The following is a 17,036-nucleotide window of genomic DNA, read 5'->3' on the forward strand; positions in this document are numbered from 1 at the left end:
ACGAGCCGAGCTCGGGCTCGGCTCGTTTGCACCCCTACTAAAAACAAATTTACTGATTTGTTTTTTAGGATATACAAATTTACTAATTTTAGGTATAAGTACTTTCGGATACAGGTATGGATGTTACGGGTACTTGGTACCCGTTTAGAATATGTACGGGCTTTTATTCGGTTTCCAACACGCATGAATTAACTTTATGTGGTTTTTATCATTAGGCGATTCAAGGTTTCAAGTGGGCTTTTCAAAACTTAATAGCCTTATATATTCCAATATTCCCGTGGGTCGATAGAAAAATCTCATCGCTAGTTCCAGTCGATTGCATGTTTTGGTTTCATTACTTGATTATGAATGGATTTTATATTATGGTTGATTTGTTTCATTTTTAGTTTGGTATTATGTTTTGGTTGTGTTATGACGTTTTTGGTTGTGGTGTTACAGTTTTTTTGGTATTATAGATAATTGATTATTGGTACAACCAATACCAAGTTTAGTGGAGGTTATAAAAAAAAAGTGGAACCAAAGCGGGTACCGTACCGAAAGTTTATGTACCGGTACTCATACATTTATTATAAAATTTGGTACGGGTACCTAGCTGATTTACTGGTTTCGGTATGGATACTTTCAAGTACGGGTACAAATAATATCTATCTCATTTGCTAAGTAAAAGATGTTGGGTTGGAACTTGGAAAAGAAATATTCAAAGTAGGAACGGTTTAATTCATGTTTATTAGAAACGGTTTAATTCATGTTTATTCAGTGCCGTCTTTTAGAATTTAAGTACGCTAACATCCATTAATACTAGCAAAAATGAGCAGTGACTTGAGACTTTTTTTATATTTCACCTATGGTTATTTACGTGTTTAACTACCGGTTAGTTGTTTAACAGACATAATTTCTTAAAGCATATATAAGTAGTAAGTAATAAGTTTCAAGCTATTAGCTAACATGAAAACGATATCATTTTATATAATAATTAAAGGGAGATTCATTTGATGTTTATTGTTTCGTTTAAAGTGTCTTGTTCATAGTTTTTGGCGACTACAACTATAGTAATACTTTTCATAAGTTTATCGAACTAAGTTTAAACAATTTCTCAAGTATATATGTTTGTATCAAATCATAGTTATTCTTCTCCAATAATCAGTCATATTTCATTTCATGTTTCAGCTTATTGTATTTTAGGGCCAGCCCAATAGCTTTATTAGGCCAAGCTAGAGATTTAGGCCCTAAATATATATATATATATATATATATATATATATATATGTGTGTGTGTGTGTGTGTGTGTGTGTGTGTGTGTGTGTGTATGGGTGAGTTCATTGGGAACTCCAAAAAGTGAGGAATAGATGAACACTCTTCTCAACCCTTGATCAATTTCCAACATCCTTATGGTGCACCTTTAATCACCTACGTCATATCATTTTTGTAAGTTAAAAAAATCCCCCTAAAAACAAGAAAAAACAATTTAAAAAAATTATAAAACAAAAAAAGTTAAAAAAAAATAAAACGTTTATCTAGCATCCCCGGTTAAAAAAACCTTCAAAAAAGTAACTAAAAAAATATAAAAAAATGAAAATTTTAAAAAAGTAAAAAAAACGAAAATGTTTATCTAGCATCCCGTTTTAAAAAAAACACTCAAATTTAGTTTAGCCTTCGTGTTTAGTTTGTTTTTTTAGCTTGGGGGGGAGGGGGGCACTTTTCATTAACATTTTACATGTAAAACAACAAATTTAATAAATATTTTATTACATTTAAACAACTCATTAAGATTTTTCATGTAAAATAAAACTTTAAATTAACATTTTACACGTAAAACAACAAATCTCATTAACATGTTACATGTAAAACAACAGTTCTTTAAGATTTTACATGTAAAAATTAATATCTTACATGTAAAGTAACAATTTATAAAATAACACTTTACATTAAAATTTTAAGCGTAAAACAACAAATTTTATTAACATTTTACATGTAAAACAATAGTTCTTTAAGATTTTACATGTAAAAATTAATCCCAAGGCTAAACTAAAATAAATCCGAAGGCTAAACCGAAATTGTTTTTTGGAACGGGGATGCTAGATAAAGATTTTGTTTTTTTTTTTTACTTTTTTTATTTTTTCATGTATTTTTTGTTTTATAATTCTTTTTTTATTTTTAGAAGGCTAAACAGAGATTTTTTGTTTTTGTTTTTTTGGAACGGGGATGCTAGATAGACATTATGGTTTTCTTATTTTTTTTTTACTTTTTCGTATTTTTTTAAATTTTTTTAATTATTTTTTGATTATTTTTGGAGAAGTTTTTTTTTTCTCATACAAAATTGATGTGATATAGGTGATTGATGGTGCACTATAAGGATGTAGAAAAATGATATATATATATATATACTAGTAAGAGTGTCCGCGCGTTGCGGCGGTGACACAATTGTGATTCAGTTAGTAGTGGCTCGTTCCGTTACCGGCATTTGCGATAGTTAAATGTGCCAATAGTTTACGATACCAAAATTTGAAATTTTCTAATGCTTAAATATAATTTCAACATGTTGTTTGAACTATTATCAATAAAATACACATCAAGATTGACATAATTTAAAATTTAAAGAAAAATGTATGATATTAATATTATTATTTTACATGCTTGAATATAGTTTCTACGACCTTTAAACTGTTTGGTTGCTTGTTTTATACCTGGTTGACCAGTTATCAATAAAACACAATTCAGTTAACACATTAAAAGATTTACAGTACACTGCCTGTTGAGAAACTCAGGCCAAGAATGCGCATAACCAACCTTAACCGGGGCCCAAAAAGGTCAGGCCCACCCCAACCATTCTGGTTCGAACAGGAAAAGGTCGTTCAGTCTCACCAATTTCCTGAAGCTAACAAGCAACTTTGACTTTTCAAGTTTAATATTACTTAGACTATCATCCTGATAACATGGTTCCAAAATGCCATATTTGTTTTTGCCATCAATGGTCTGAATTTCAGGATAGACAGTAAGAAGATTACGTCGTCAACTTTTGAAAGCTTGGTTTGACAAACGCCGTTTGCTGGAATGTAATAGTTTCTCGGCATTATTGTGTGTTTATGATCAACCTCTGTTCAAAAAGATTTATTTTGATTTTTCAAGTCAACGAATAAAAATCCTCAATAGTATACCATTCTAAGTTTAATGAAAAAAAATTACAAAGATCATTATGGGTTTGGAATTTTTAAGGAAAGCATTTTAAAATTAGAAACTTAAAGATAAAATATTTAATATATTTGGCTTAAAAAGTCAAAGTTCCAACACGTAACAATTTGTTAACCATATTAAATTTTATAATATTATATTACAAAGATTACTGTGGATGTTACAACTAACAATCTATCAGATTTTGCTTATAAATTAAAATTCTTGGAAATAAAATATTTAACTTTTGACCATTAAAGTTAAAGAGCCAACAGAGAGGAAGAGTATATGGCGTACGAGCCCGTTCTTAACTTCAAATGTGATACATAATCGTACGACTCTTTATGGAACTTTTGTAACAATCCTGATCAGTGGCGGATCCAGGAATTTTTTTTGGGTGGTGCACTACTTTTATATGTTTCAATTTCACCGAGTCGGGTATATAAAATTCCGGGTCGGTTTGAGGTTCGGGTCGGTTCGATGGTTCGGGAAAAGTTCATTACATAATAAAAATACGATAAAATAATAAAAGAGACACCGTCATTAGAAATTAAAAAACACATAATATCAATACAATAGTCTTTATGAATTAAAAAAAAATGCTTATAGTTGTTCCCTACGAGTCTTCATCTTTTGAAATCGTTGCATTACTTCTTCAACCGAAACTTGTTGGAGGAATTCCCTTTCAATGTAACAAATGCAAGAATCGTTCATGTATTCATCACCCATCCTATTACGCAAATCCGTTTTCACATTCTTCATTGAAGAAAAACATCTTTCAATACTTGCCGTTGCAACCGGCAAAACCAATGATAACTTTGTTAAACGATACACTAACGGATAATCAATGTGTATTCTTGTTTTCACCATCATTTTAGCAAGATCACCTAAGCCACTCAAGTTGGCAAACCGCTTATCTTCTTTCACGTTAGTAATGTAGTGGCCAAGTTCATATACAAGCTTATCCTTTTCATCAAAATCAAAATCACATGGATACATCTCGGCCAAGTTTATCAAGTTTACTTTACTAAATGCACTAAAATTACAAGACGGGCTCAAAGAACTCATATTAGTAAGCAATTTAGTGGTTACCTCATTAAAGCGGATTCCAAGCTCTTGAATTTGCATATCGAGAACCGTGTTGAAATTATTAACAACATAATGATGACGATTGGTGATACCGGTCTTCTTTCTTTTAAATCTCGGGTCAACATACTCGGCTTTCATATCAACCACTTCAATTTCATATTTTTCACAAAAGGATGTGACATCTTCCAAAAGTGAGTCAAAACCTTCAAGTCGATACCTTTTTAGGCCTTCATCAGTTAACTTAACTAGCTTAACTGCATTCAACATATCTTGATCTTTTCTTTGAAGCGCTTGACACAATGTGTTAGTAACACCCAAGATGTATTTCATCAAATGTAAATAAAATACAAAATTAAAAGTTTTTATGAATTCTTGAAGCCCACGTGATTCATTTTGGTAATTTGAAAACTCTCCCGATTTTTCTATATATTCAAGCACGTCAATAACACTAGGATATAAAGTAAGCAAACGGAGAATTGTTTTTTCATGAGAAATCCAACGTGCATCCCCAGCTCTTGCAAGTGACAATTCTTGATTCTTTCCACTTCCGGTTTCAACTTCCGAATTCAATCCCAAACTTTCTTTTTGACTTTCTCTTAACAAATCTATTCTTTTACAAGATCCACCAACAACATTTACTAAATTTGATAATTCTTTATAAGTCTGTAAATCTCATAATGTTTGGTTGCAAGGCCCACAACAACAAGTTGAAGTTGGTGAGCAAAACAATGAACATAATATGCCGAAGAATTTTCTTTCAAAATTAAAGCTTTCAAACCATTAAACTCATCGGACATGTTGCTTGCACCGTCATATCCTTGGCCTCTTACCCTACCAATACTCAAGTTGTGGCGAGCAAATAGGTCATCAATTGCAGATTTAAGAGATAACACGGTTGTTTCCATAACATGAACAAGGCCAATAAATCGCTCCTTCACAAATCCTAATTTATCAACATATCTTAAAACCATGGCCATTTGTTCTTTTTTAGAAATATCTCTCGATTCATCAACTAATATGGAAAAGACATCATCATTAAGTTCTTCAAATATCCTCTTTAATACTTCTTCTGCAAAACAATTACAAAGTTCTTTCTGGATTGATGGAGACGTCATTTGATTATTCCCGGGAGCATTACCCAATATAACCTTACCAATTTCTTCACTTAGTTCTCCAAACACTTTTAAGAACTCAATAAAATTTCCCCTGTAAAGAGATTCTTCAGACTCATCATGACCACGAAAAGCTAATGAACCATTCAACAATGCTTTGGTAAGTCTAGCCGAAGCATGTAATCGGATTCTATATTGTTTTTTATGTAGATCTGTTCCCTTATCAATGGCCACAGGTATAGACTAAGCTTGGTTAAGTAATTCTTTCCCCTTTTTACGTGCTTTGTTGTGAAAACTATTGATTTTTCCAACATGATTGCTAAATTTCTCCCGACACCTATTCCAACATCGTAATCCTTCACTTAGAAATGCATCATTTTGTCCACTTTCCTTAAACAAGTAACAATGCAAACAATACACTTTATTCGCTTTGACACTATATTCCAACCAATTTCCAAATTCACTAGTGTACCATTCCTCATTAAAGCGTCTTAATTTACCACTAAAATTTGTTAGAGGACAATCATGCCCGGTTGGTTGACATGGACCTCTAAGTAGATATGCCCGTCTAATTTCATCTTTTTGACTTGGGTGATAGGATGAAATTGGTTGCCTTTCGGAAGGATCCCATGGTAGATCATCCAAATTTATTTTTAATGGTTTACTACTTGAAGATGATGATCCAAGGTTCGATGGTTCACTTTGATAATATTTCTTCATATTCAAAATACCTACAAATCAACAATTTCAAACTAACAAATTTAAAACTAAGAAACTAACAAAAACTAACAAACTAACAAATTAAAACCAATAATCTAACAAACTAAAACTAAATTTAACAAATAGCTTAACAATTAAGTAGTTAACACTTAACAATTATGAACAAATAACATTTAATAATGAATTATTACCTTCAAAGTGGGAGGATTCGAGACTCCGAGTAAGAGTAGGCAGTGGCAGGAGGACGGGGATCAAAGACGGGCTGAGTGGCTGATAGAGTGATAGACTGATAGAGTGAGTGGCTGATAGACTGATAGACTGGTTGGCCAGGGGTTGTGCGGGGCGGCGGGCAGCGGGAGTGGCTGAGGGAGGCTGCTGGCGCTGGCGGACTGCGGTGGACGGTGGTCAGTGGCTTACGGTGGTCATATACGACGGTGGACGACTGCTGTTGCCTGTTTGCGAAGAGAGGCGCTGCTTTGCTTATGTTTGTTATAAAAAAACCCTAACATCAGTTAGGGTAACTTAGTAAGAAACAAAAAAAAAAAAACTATAGAAACAGGATTAGAACCTGCGACCTCCGGGTTACAAAACCCACAAACTACCATCCGGGCAAGCACTTTATATGTTTTTAAGATGGTTCCTGTATAATTTATAGGGTGGTTCCTTTATTATTTTCTATATATAAATACACTATAATTTCGAAACTCGCGGAACCACCCGTTACTACCGTAGATCCGCCCCTATTCCTAATATGAAAGTGTTTAACTTGGAAAGTAACACATTAAGTTAAAGATTAGAGAAGTCGATTATGTTCTACTTGACTTTTGAAGTCTTTCAAATCTGATAGGAAGATCAAATGACTTGATAATTTTATTTGAAACCATATTATTTATTTATTTCTAGCCAATTTCTACCAAAGGAAAACATGAATGGCAAATATCTATATTACATTATAAGTATAGGCTAACTTTTTACCATCCAACCTTCTCTCTCTTCTCTTAAGAAGCCCGTAGTATTAATTGTGTATTAGCGGCCGATAGACTTTAGCACAAACCTAGCCGGAGCATCCCAACCGCCCCTTCAATTCTTTCAATTGAATCAATGGTTAGTTACGGTTTCATCATCAATTGACGTTCTCCATTCATCTTTCCTCCCATGATTAATTAGGTTTCAGTTCACAACTGTTGAAGACCGGCTGATGAAATTGAAGTTGCTTCCCGTTTTCGGTCAGCACCCCTATGTAATCACCAAATGCTCGATCTATCATCGTGATTATTTGATGTGTTTCAGATCCGAAGAATGGTTGCAGTTTGTGGAACGTGAATAAGTCGATGAAGAAGAATATAAATTTGAAGCAATTGATAAGCCCCATCGAGTTCTAAAGCAATTGATAAGCCTCCGGCTGCTGCTATCCCACCGAAGGTTCACAATCCGGCGAGTTTAATGCAACAATCCGGCGCCTTCAATACAATCATTAAAACTATCCGTTACAATCATTCAATACATAATCATCAATGGACGGTTTAACGTGCCCTTTTAAACCTCCCACCTGTAAGCCCTAGGTATCGTCATATTGGTTCGTCCATTAACATGTCGTTGAATGCTTTCACTGGCTTCATGAGGCACCACTTGACAATTGCACTTCTGACTTCTGTATTATAAATTTGGTTCCTAATTACCTTCAGCAGTTATCTGTGGCAGGTAAATCCGTCAATTTCTTACCAATTTTGTTTTTTGTTTTGGTCATTTTATGAAGTAGTCGTTCAATTAAGTTGTTAGGGTTCGGCCAAGGGCACAATGATTGTTCTTTAGCTTACTTCCACCCACTCATAAACTATTACCATTGAATTGGTTTTTTCCTTATTTTCATTGGTTAATTGCATTTTTAGGGCTAATTGGTTTTGGTTTTTAGTCCATTAATCGTGTTTTTGTTTGTTATATGTCAGGTGTTTAAACTGAGGTCCTTAATCCGCTGGTAGCTGGGATGTAACAGTGAGCCAAATTTTCAATTTTTGAATACATGATAAAATTACATGCCATATTAAGTCTAATTGATCATGAACTGATTGGATTGATTGTTCAGAAGCGAACTGTTTTTCAAGGATTTATGGTGAATGGTAGCACAAATGCACAACTGGTCAACTGGGCCAAAAAGAAATTTAGCTAAAAGGGAAACCTTCAAATATGTCAAAAGAGTCAAGTTTGGATCTTTCTACCAAGCAGGTATGGTCTATGCTTAGTGTTAACTTTGATTTACTTTATTATAGGGACGTCTCTATTTTAATGTTAGTTATACCAAATAGGAATATGCCAAGTTGTTAGTTATGATGATAAACTTAATAAAACTATACCAAATCATTTTTAAAGTAAGTTTGTTTGTTTGATTCGTTTGTGTGGTTCTGCATATGATCTTCAAGATTTTCTGGCTGAATTTTATTGAATATGGATTTGATACATACTCTGTGACCATTGATTTGTGGGTTTTGAAACGGGTCAGATAACAAGTCGAAACGGGTTAGGGTAAAAACAAGTAACCTTTTAGACATTTAGTACAGTATGGGTTTGGTTGGGCGGGGACCCTATATATCCTTTAATTTATCGTTTTTGAAACGGTTAACTAGAGGGATCTGATGATAAACCAAAATGGGTTCGGGACTTTGGGTCAATATGTTTAGGCTGTGCTAGGACCTTGTATATACATTGATTTGTCTTTTTTGAAATGGGTTTAACTACACAGGACAGATAACAAGTCAAAATGAAAGCTATATTCACAAAAAAAAAAACAAAATAACTAAACTTAAGTAACCAAACCTTGAAAAAAACGGCGGTTTGGTTATCTGTTTCGAAAAAACTGCCGTTTATGGATTTTTCGGTGTGGTTTCGGTTTCACATGTAGTTCAAACCGAACATGTTTATGGATTTTTATTTTTAATTTTGAATGTTATGTAATTTAAAAGAAAATTTTAATAAATAGTTTTTGCCCATATTCATAATAATCAATTAATTATTTTGAGCCATTTTTTCTTTTTAGCCTAAAAAATTATAAGCCCAAATAGTAAAACTGAATCCAAACCGGAAAAAATGAAACCGGTTTTCAAAAACTCAAATATCGGAAATTCGGTTTGAACCCAAACTGAAACCGAACAATTTCAAAACCCAAAATCTGAAAATTTGGTTTTTGTTGTAGTTTGAACCCAATACAGATCCATGCACTGTGATGTTTAAAAGTCGATTTTATTATTGGTTTTGAGAAGTGATTATGGTTGTACTTTGAATCATGCAGATGAGAGTGTGATAGCTTTAGCAAACAATTCCTTACATCTTTGGTCTCTCCGTTTATACTACTGTCAAAACATCTCGGATCGGACAATGTATGCGTTGGCTCACAGCCGAGTGAAAAACAAACATGAAGTATTATGGTGATCGGTTAAAACCAGGTACGAGGAAGAAGGCCTCATGAACCTTAAAATCAACCAATGCACGGCTCTAACACCACCCGTTGTTCAAGCTCTCTGCGACTCGTTTTCCTGCACTTCATACGCGCTCCGGTAGGTATTCTCTTGTTATAAGTGGCTGCTTGAACTTGACCTCGGTCAGCTGCCCGTGTGCTTTTCAATCGCATCAAACCCTCGCACATGTGTGTATAGATGGTTTACTTGAAGGATTGTGGATGTTAGGACTTTTGAATGTGGCAGACTCTTTTATACAGTTTTATGAATAATATAACTTTGCCCCTTCATACCCCATTCCCTTTCTATTATTCTATGTGACCCAGAGTTTGAATAACATATTTTGTGTGCTTATATTTCGGAACTTAGGGTGAGGTTAACTTAGGTGATGTTTTTTGAATAACATATTTACGCTTTGGCCCGTGGATGTCCAAAACTCACTAACCTCAACATCAGTCACTGCCCATCTTTTACTGACTCTGCTCTCGAGTTTCTACTACTTGCTGTCGAAACTTGAAGATCTTGAACCTTCGTTGGTGCTTTAGGGCCGCAACCAATAAGTCCCTCAAGGTAGTAGCATAATAATATTACAAAGGTGCATTCGGAATATTATTATTTGACCAGTTTTCGGTTGTGGTGGTGGTTACAGGCTATTGGATCCAACGACCAACAACACGAGTCGATAAATCTCGGTTGGTGTAAGGAAGTCGGTAGTGCTGGTGTCATGAGCTTAGCTTACGGGTGCCCTAATCTCCGCGCCATTGACTTGAGTTATTGTGTCTCTATAACAGGTTTTTATTGTATAAATAATATACAATGGACGTCATACATGATTTCAAAAAGTATGAAAAAGTAGTTGTGATTAAGCTTATATATACTTTAAATTATGCAGATAAGAGTGTGATAGCTTTGGCTAACAATTGCTTACATCTTCGGTCACTTGGTCTATACGGCTGTCGAAAGATCACCGATCGGGTACGTTGGCCGACAGCAGAGTAAGAAGCAAACTTGAAGAAGGTCTCACGAGCCTCAACATCGATTGGATACTGGCTCTAACAGCACCTGCGGTTCAAGCAGTCTGTGATACGTTTCCTGAACTACATACGTGCCCAGATAAGCGTTCTCTCATCTTGAGTTACCGCTGGAAGTTAGAATCGGTCCACAGCGCGTGCACTCATGTTCTCTCATCATAATTTACTGATATACTATCAGGTAATGTTAGATAGCATTTCACACAAGTGAATGTTGTTTGGATGCAATAATATTAATAATGTCAATCCCACTAGATAGAGATTACTATGATTCAATGCAGCCTTCAACTTTAATGTCAATCCCACTAGACCTTCTTTGTCTTATTATTCTTGTTTTTACTCAACATACACTAGCATATGTTGCATTAACCTATGGAAAACTACGGTACTCTCACAAACCGTCCTGATGCCATCGAATTTTCGTCGCGAGCCTTACTCATACGAATTGAATCCTTATTGAATCTCCGCCGCAACGCGCGGGCATATTTACTAGTACTAATATGAAATGGTGAACATGGAAATCCAAGGTGGCACCTCACCTGCCCATAAATTAAATAAAAGATAGGGATCTGGCTCTACGGCACCTAAAAGGAAAACAAAACTCATCATAGATTTATTTACCATATGCACAAACATAATTTTAAGGAAAGAAAACCCTAAAGAAAAAACAAACCAAGGGTCTTTAGTGCCTCGGTCAAGTGTGTTTCAGTAAAGAAAGGTTTTTCAGAATCTGCGTCCGCATAATACTTTTTAAAAAGTAGGTTAGCTGCTTTAGCAACTGCTTCTTTTCCATCAGAGAGAGAAACAAATTCAATTTCCATCCGTTTTTCATCGAGAAGTGGATCGGATGCTAAATTCTCCTGCATGAATAACCATGTTCATAAAAGTAAAAAACAGACAAATTAGTAAATTGACTACCGCATATCTCACAATTATCGTGCGCGCATAATATAACCAAAAATATCATAAAACACAATACATTAGTAATCTTTGTAGAGCCAAATTTGTCCATGAAGATTTCCTTTGACTTCTTCAACACTCCTACATTTGTAAAAGAAAATATGGTTAACCAATAAACTATGCATCAATACATGTAAAAAAAGGTAACAACCAAAATTAACCAATAAAAAACTATGCCCAAATATCAGCATCTCCTTACCTTCTCGGTATCCTTTTCACGCCTACAGATGAAAGCCATTCTAAAAGTTCAACCACTTTTGATGTGTCACGGGCTTCGTCACTGTCCACAACAATTCCAAAATATTTGACCCGGTCCAAATTTAGATCCGTGTACGCATTCAAATATCCGTTTGTTATAAGGTAGCTTTCAATTGTGTTAAAGATTTCCCGGATAATGTATACAACACTGATTATTAAGTGAACTATATGCCATAATAAGAAGAGCACAAGGTTGCCACTCTGCATACACATGCATAGAAATGAGAATACCAGAAAGAACAAATGATGATGATTAATAAAAATATATTTGAAAAGATAATACCTGTGATTCAGCTACTGGATCCATAGTCTGCAGAAAACAAATCAATTAAAGAATAAGGAAATAGCAATACACTTGATATATGAAAATAGCTACAACTGCCCATTTAGTTTTACTTCTGTTAATCTAGGCAATAGTTTAAAACCAAAAATAATTTGTATATCACATTAAAAATCTCAAAAAAGGCACATGTGGAACTAAAGAAATATTTTATATATGCAAAAAGAACAGAAAAAATAAAAAAAACAATAAAATAGCGCATGTGGTATAGTGGTTATAGGGATGACCATTTGGTACTGGATACCGAAAGTACCCGGATCGACCAAATTCGGTACGTTTACCAAATATTTTCAAATTTCGGGATCGGGATTTTCGGGATTGGGATTTCTTTATGTGAAGTTTCATATAACAGATTCATCTAATCAAGAACCTAAGGTTCATTTCTTTACATTTATTGTGTGCTCATTTGAATACCCGAAAGAACCTAAGGTTCTAAACCCGAAAGTACCCGTAGTCATGAAAACCTAGACCCAAAGCTAACAAACCCGAACCCGAATCTAAAAAACCCAACACGACCCATACTAATTCGAGTCGAGCAACGATTATACTATTTAATGGGTTTTGGATAAACCAAAATAAACCATTTGAAATAGTAGTTGAAATAACATTGACTATACAAATAAATATATATGAAAATATTTATTTTTTTCGAGAGATTAGTTAATGTGAAATAATAATTTTATTTAGTGTAAAATATAAAATCTAAATAAAGAAAATGTTCAGGCTTAAAGTGTCCATCCGTGTATACATTTTCTTCACCAAAATAGACACATCGAATTAGAGGTGCACACAGAAACCGGTTAACCGGTCTAAACCCAATTTTCTAACCGGCGACTAACCGGTCCAATCCTAACCAGTTACTAACCAATCCTAACCTCGGTTAGTAACCGGTTTGTATTATTGATTTCAAAAACCGGTTTATAACCGGTTAACCGATTTTTTTAGTTATTAATTAATTAAAAATCGGTTATTAACCGGTCCGGTCTAACCGGTCAAAAATCGGTTATTAACCGGTCCGGTCTAACCGGTCAAAACCGATTCTCTAACCGGTCAAAACCGGTTACTACCCTACCCGAAAAACCGGTCTAACCAGTTATTTCCCGCCAAAAAAAACGGTTACCAAATTAACCGGTTAACCGATTTGTGCACCTCTACATCGGATTACGTTTCTTCTTTTTCTATAAAAAAAGCATGTTAACTGCAGTTTTTTTCAAACTTACTACATAAAATAGGTTAGGCCTATAATCATATAGTGTACTCCACATCACTTGCAAACACTTGGTGGTGAATCACAATCCTAACCCTGTACCATATTGTCAAAATAAGTTAATCCAATGCAACAAGTTCATGACTTTTAATAATTAACAGATCGATTCACACCTGGACGAGCTATCTGGCATCAACAGTATACCATGCTCCTTCATAATTTTGCCTAACTTCAGTGCTGTGATCTGTGACCCCTTTAATACCTCAAAATAGACCTGCTCAAAAGTCAAAACCAACATTATTTTTATGTGATCATAAAGTAATACCTTTAGAAAAAATAAAATTTTATATCATGTGTTTCTTACAATATTTGTTTCCACGGAAGCTACATCCGCTCTCAGACCCTTGATTTTATTTAACCCTTCTGCAAGTCAAGATTCATGCTTAAATATTAAGCATTTTTCCGATTGAGATATAAACAACATCAAACAATTTGTAATATTTTGTTACCGGAAAAAATCTTGGCATTAGCTTTTCAACATTTTCTTGTAAAGCCACAAGACCAGCAGCACATAAGATGCCAACCTGCCTCATTCCATCCCCTAAAGTTTTCCTCAGAATCCTTGCCTATGAAGTTTGAAATTTATAACTTCAAATCAAAAAACCAACCAAATGTCCAAAACAAATGTTTCAAGTACTACAAGAACATACCCTTGCAATGAAGCTCTGTCCCAACAATCACACTTCCGATCGGTGCACCGAGCCCTTTCGACAAGCAAACCTAACAATTAAATCAATGATTCAATATTTAATTTTTCTATACTATGATTGAATAGTAAGAGCAAGACACCACAACCCTACCGAAAATAATGAATAAAACGCTAGATTAAATGGTTGTATACTAACCATCTGATGTGAATAAAATGCATATAATACTTCGCAAATCCTTTCTCACCGAAAACCAATCAAATGGTTGTATACTAACCTTGAGTGTGTTAAGTAGAGGCACGAACAAGTCCATCTTTTATATACAGAAATTGCCATGCCCTGTTCTAATTTCAAGATTAAAATTAGAGTATGATAACAGATGGAATTGGTTCATTACCGATGAGAGAATTAGAACCGATGTGATGTGGGCTTCAATTTAATAAGAGAATGATAGGGCTTCAACTATTGATGTGTTTCAATCAATAGCGGAGAAGTAATTGAAGGAGCAATTAATCAAACCCACGTGAAACCGTTGAACCGGTGAAGGGACAATAATTATCAACGTCGCCGGCTGGTAGGTGTAATAAATATTAAGGCGTCTTAGGTGAAAAGTTGCCTATAACTGATGTAACTAGTAAGAGTGCCCGCGCGTTGCGGCGGGAACGCCATAAAGATTTGATTAGCATAACGAAGTCTTAACTGTTTAACATAAGATTCATTACAATTTACAAGCGCACACCCCTCTTTCAAGTGGTAATATTTCAATAAACGATACAATAATGTATTACTACATGTCTTGACAACCTTCAGTATATACAAAACACATGTTTTGTGTTACTTTCGTTTAAACATACCATTCACCATTAAATAAGGAGGGAAATTGTTTAGACCCTAAAACCATTACACCTGTAATTATAAAGTGTGACAATCGTCAATTTCAGGTTAACTCCGTTAACTCAACTCCGTCAATTTAAACTTAAAGATCACTGAATCTATAACGCACACCTCATTACATTTAAACTAGGGTTTAAATGACGCTTGACACTTACTACATGTGTAGTCTTTCGGGAATTGCACCGAAACGCAAACGAGTTGACGCAAACAATTGGTGAATAAACGAAAAACGTCAAAACAATAATTATGTGATAATTATTTGTTAGACTTATGTGTTATGTGATAACATTGTTATAAACGTTAACTCAATGTGCTAGAACTAGTTATTTAAGCTAGAAAAGTACAAACTGGAAGTTGAGGGACTAAAGTGTAACATGTTATTATTATTAATAAATATAAACCCTAACCTCTCCTCCCTCTCCCTCTTCCCAAAACCGACGGCCAGCCCCCCTTCCCCCTCCTCACGATCGGGTCACACACACACACACATATCTTTTGGTTTTTGATCTTGTTTTTCACAATTGAAGCCTCCTACACCCGATTCTAGTCATCTTCTACCTTCCTCTTGCTTATTTTTGTGCTTTTGAAGGTATAATTATAAACCCTAAAATCTGGAAATTTCATATATTGTGTTCATATGATCTTTGTTTGATTTGATGATGTATTGATGATGATTTGATAACTAGAATTGATATTATTACATGTTAATTGTTGTGTCTTTGATTTTGAGATCAAATAAAACCCTAACCATGTATGTATGGTGTAATTGATATGCATGGATGATGGTTATGGTGTCTAGAATGTTATATGAACGGATTATGGTCCATAGATAGTTAATATATTGAGTTTGGATGCAAACAGTTTCTGGACAGATTGTATTGCTGATCTTCAATTGACTGTAACGGGGTGTAAATGTGAAAATTGGTTGAGATTATTGATACTACAGTAAACTAGGATGAGTCTAGTTTCTAAATAATGTAAATTTGCAATTTTTGGACGTGTAAAAGTTAACCTTTATGATTTTACAAAAACGTTGTGCAAAGCTGAGTTGTTAGACCTGCTGTTAGGTTGTTTTGTAAATGTTATATCTCATGAACTACGAGACCAATTGGGTTGGTTCCACTTCTGGAAGTTGACTTGTTGAGTTAGGAACCTAACCCAAGTGGTCTTGCATTTGTTGGATTTTTCATTTAACGGGAATTGCAAATAACTTTCTGTTGCGCATAAATTTGACTGTTATGAGTTTGCTGTGGTAAATTGATCATTATGAGAAATATATATGGAATAAAAATACAACAAAATATGTTCTGGAAACCTAACACATATATGCTTTTGTGATGATTTTTGGTAAATTAATTGAGATGCTATGATCGGTGGAATAGTACAATCTTTCAAGTAGAATTTCTGTCTCGGTTAAACTAGCTGCTGAATTTTGTGAAAATGCATGAAACATGATAATTGCTAGTTAATTGTTATGTTTTGACCAAATTGCCCCTGTGGGGAATACTTGCTATATAATTGTTATGTTTTGACCAAATTGCCACCGTGGGGAATACTTGCTATATAATTCTTATGTTTTGATTAAATTGCCCCTGTGGAGAATACTTGCTAAATAGTTGTCGTGTTTTGACCAAATTGCCCTTGCGGGGAATAATTGCTAGTTAATTGTTATGTGTGACCAAATTGCCCTTACGGGGAGTAATTGCTAGTGATATACATTATTAATACATGACACGTAAATAATTGCTCACACATGTAATGTATCACGAATGTACTTGTTAAAGTCACACGCTATTCACAAACGAAACACGAAACACATTGTGTGCATAGGTATTATGTGTCGACTCTAGAGACTCGATAATAGTTCCGACACTTAGAAAAATCTCTTTGTTGTTTTAGAACGCTAGAGAGTTTTTCTGTGACTCGCATCCTTTGGTGATTTATTTTGGGAATTCTTCGCAAACAATGAGTTCACTTACCCCTCTAAACTATTTTCAAACGCTTTTCACTTGGGGAGATAACATACTCCGAAAACGCATTTAAGATTTTGTTAATATAAATTATATATCACTTGTAAAGACTAAGTGGCAAACGCAATAAC

General features: G+C 34.4%; 2 protein-coding genes, 1 long non-coding RNA gene and 1 pseudogene across 6 annotated transcripts; 1 reads left to right on the forward strand and 3 right to left on the reverse strand.

Annotated features, from left to right (window-relative positions):
- Positions 1-3,771: 3,771 nt before the first annotated feature.
- Positions 3,772-5,372, reverse strand: LOC143564184 (uncharacterized). The gene is made up of 2 exons (XM_077051540.1): positions 5,036-5,372; positions 3,772-4,895 (listed from the first exon to the last, which is right to left on the reverse strand). Exons 1-2 carry the CDS (start codon positions 5,370-5,372, stop codon positions 3,772-3,774), a joined length of 1,461 nt encoding a protein of 486 aa, XP_076907655.1.
- A 4,575-nt stretch (positions 5,373-9,947) lies between these two features.
- On the forward strand, positions 9,948-10,752 carry LOC143564185 (F-box protein SKP2A pseudogene; annotated as a pseudogene). The gene is made up of 3 exons (XR_013140807.1): positions 9,948-10,108; positions 10,188-10,329; positions 10,431-10,752. The product of XR_013140807.1 is annotated as an F-box protein SKP2A pseudogene (transcript).
- A 312-nt stretch (positions 10,753-11,064) lies between these two features.
- On the reverse strand, positions 11,065-12,345 carry LOC143564186 (uncharacterized). The gene is made up of 4 exons (XM_077051541.1): positions 12,071-12,345; positions 11,549-11,988; positions 11,243-11,429; positions 11,065-11,153 (listed from the first exon to the last, which is right to left on the reverse strand). Exons 2-4 carry the CDS (start codon positions 11,579-11,581, stop codon positions 11,065-11,067), a joined length of 309 nt encoding a protein of 102 aa, XP_076907656.1. The 5' UTR covers positions 11,582-11,988; positions 12,071-12,345.
- Positions 12,346-13,275: 930 nt separating this feature from the next.
- On the reverse strand, positions 13,276-14,533 carry LOC143564177 (uncharacterized). Of its 3 annotated transcripts, XR_013140805.1 has the most exons (7): positions 14,439-14,533; positions 14,319-14,380; positions 14,045-14,114; positions 13,844-13,960; positions 13,699-13,757; positions 13,539-13,608; positions 13,276-13,430 (listed from the first exon to the last, which is right to left on the reverse strand). It is a non-coding gene; the product is annotated as an uncharacterized LOC143564177 (long non-coding RNA). The 3 variants fall into 3 exon arrangements; XR_013140804.1 differs by lacking the exons at positions 14,319-14,380; positions 14,439-14,533 and having other exon boundaries at positions 14,045-14,222; XR_013140806.1 differs by lacking the exons at positions 14,319-14,380; positions 14,439-14,533 and having other exon boundaries at positions 13,508-13,608; positions 14,045-14,222.
- Between the last annotated feature and the right edge of the window lie 2,503 nt (positions 14,534-17,036).

The sequence above is a fragment of the Bidens hawaiensis genome, unplaced genomic scaffold (genome assembly GCF_021521415.1).
Source record: "Bidens hawaiensis isolate Kalapana, Puna unplaced genomic scaffold, B.hawaiensis_p1.1 tig00021831_1, whole genome shotgun sequence".
Lineage (NCBI taxonomy): Eukaryota > Viridiplantae > Streptophyta > Magnoliopsida > Asterales > Asteraceae > Bidens > Bidens hawaiensis.

Coding starts and splice junctions, on each gene's coding strand:
- LOC143564184 (XM_077051540.1), bottom strand. CDS start 5,372: ATGACGTCTCCATCAATCCAGAAAGAACTTTGTAATTGTTTTGCAGAA. Junction 4,896..5,035: donor CATGTCCGATGAGTTTAATG/GTTTGAAAGCTT, acceptor TATCAAATTTAG/TAAATGTTGTTGGTGGATCT.
- LOC143564186 (XM_077051541.1), bottom strand. CDS start 11,581: ATGGACAAATTTGGCTCTACAAAGATTACTAAT. Junction 11,430..11,548: donor GCTCTACAAAGATTACTAAT/GTATTGTGTTTT, acceptor TTATTCATGCAG/GAGAATTTAGCATCCGATCC. Junction 11,154..11,242: donor CGAGGCACTAAAGACCCTTG/GTTTGTTTTTTC, acceptor TTTTCCTTTTAG/GTGCCGTAGAGCCAGATCCC.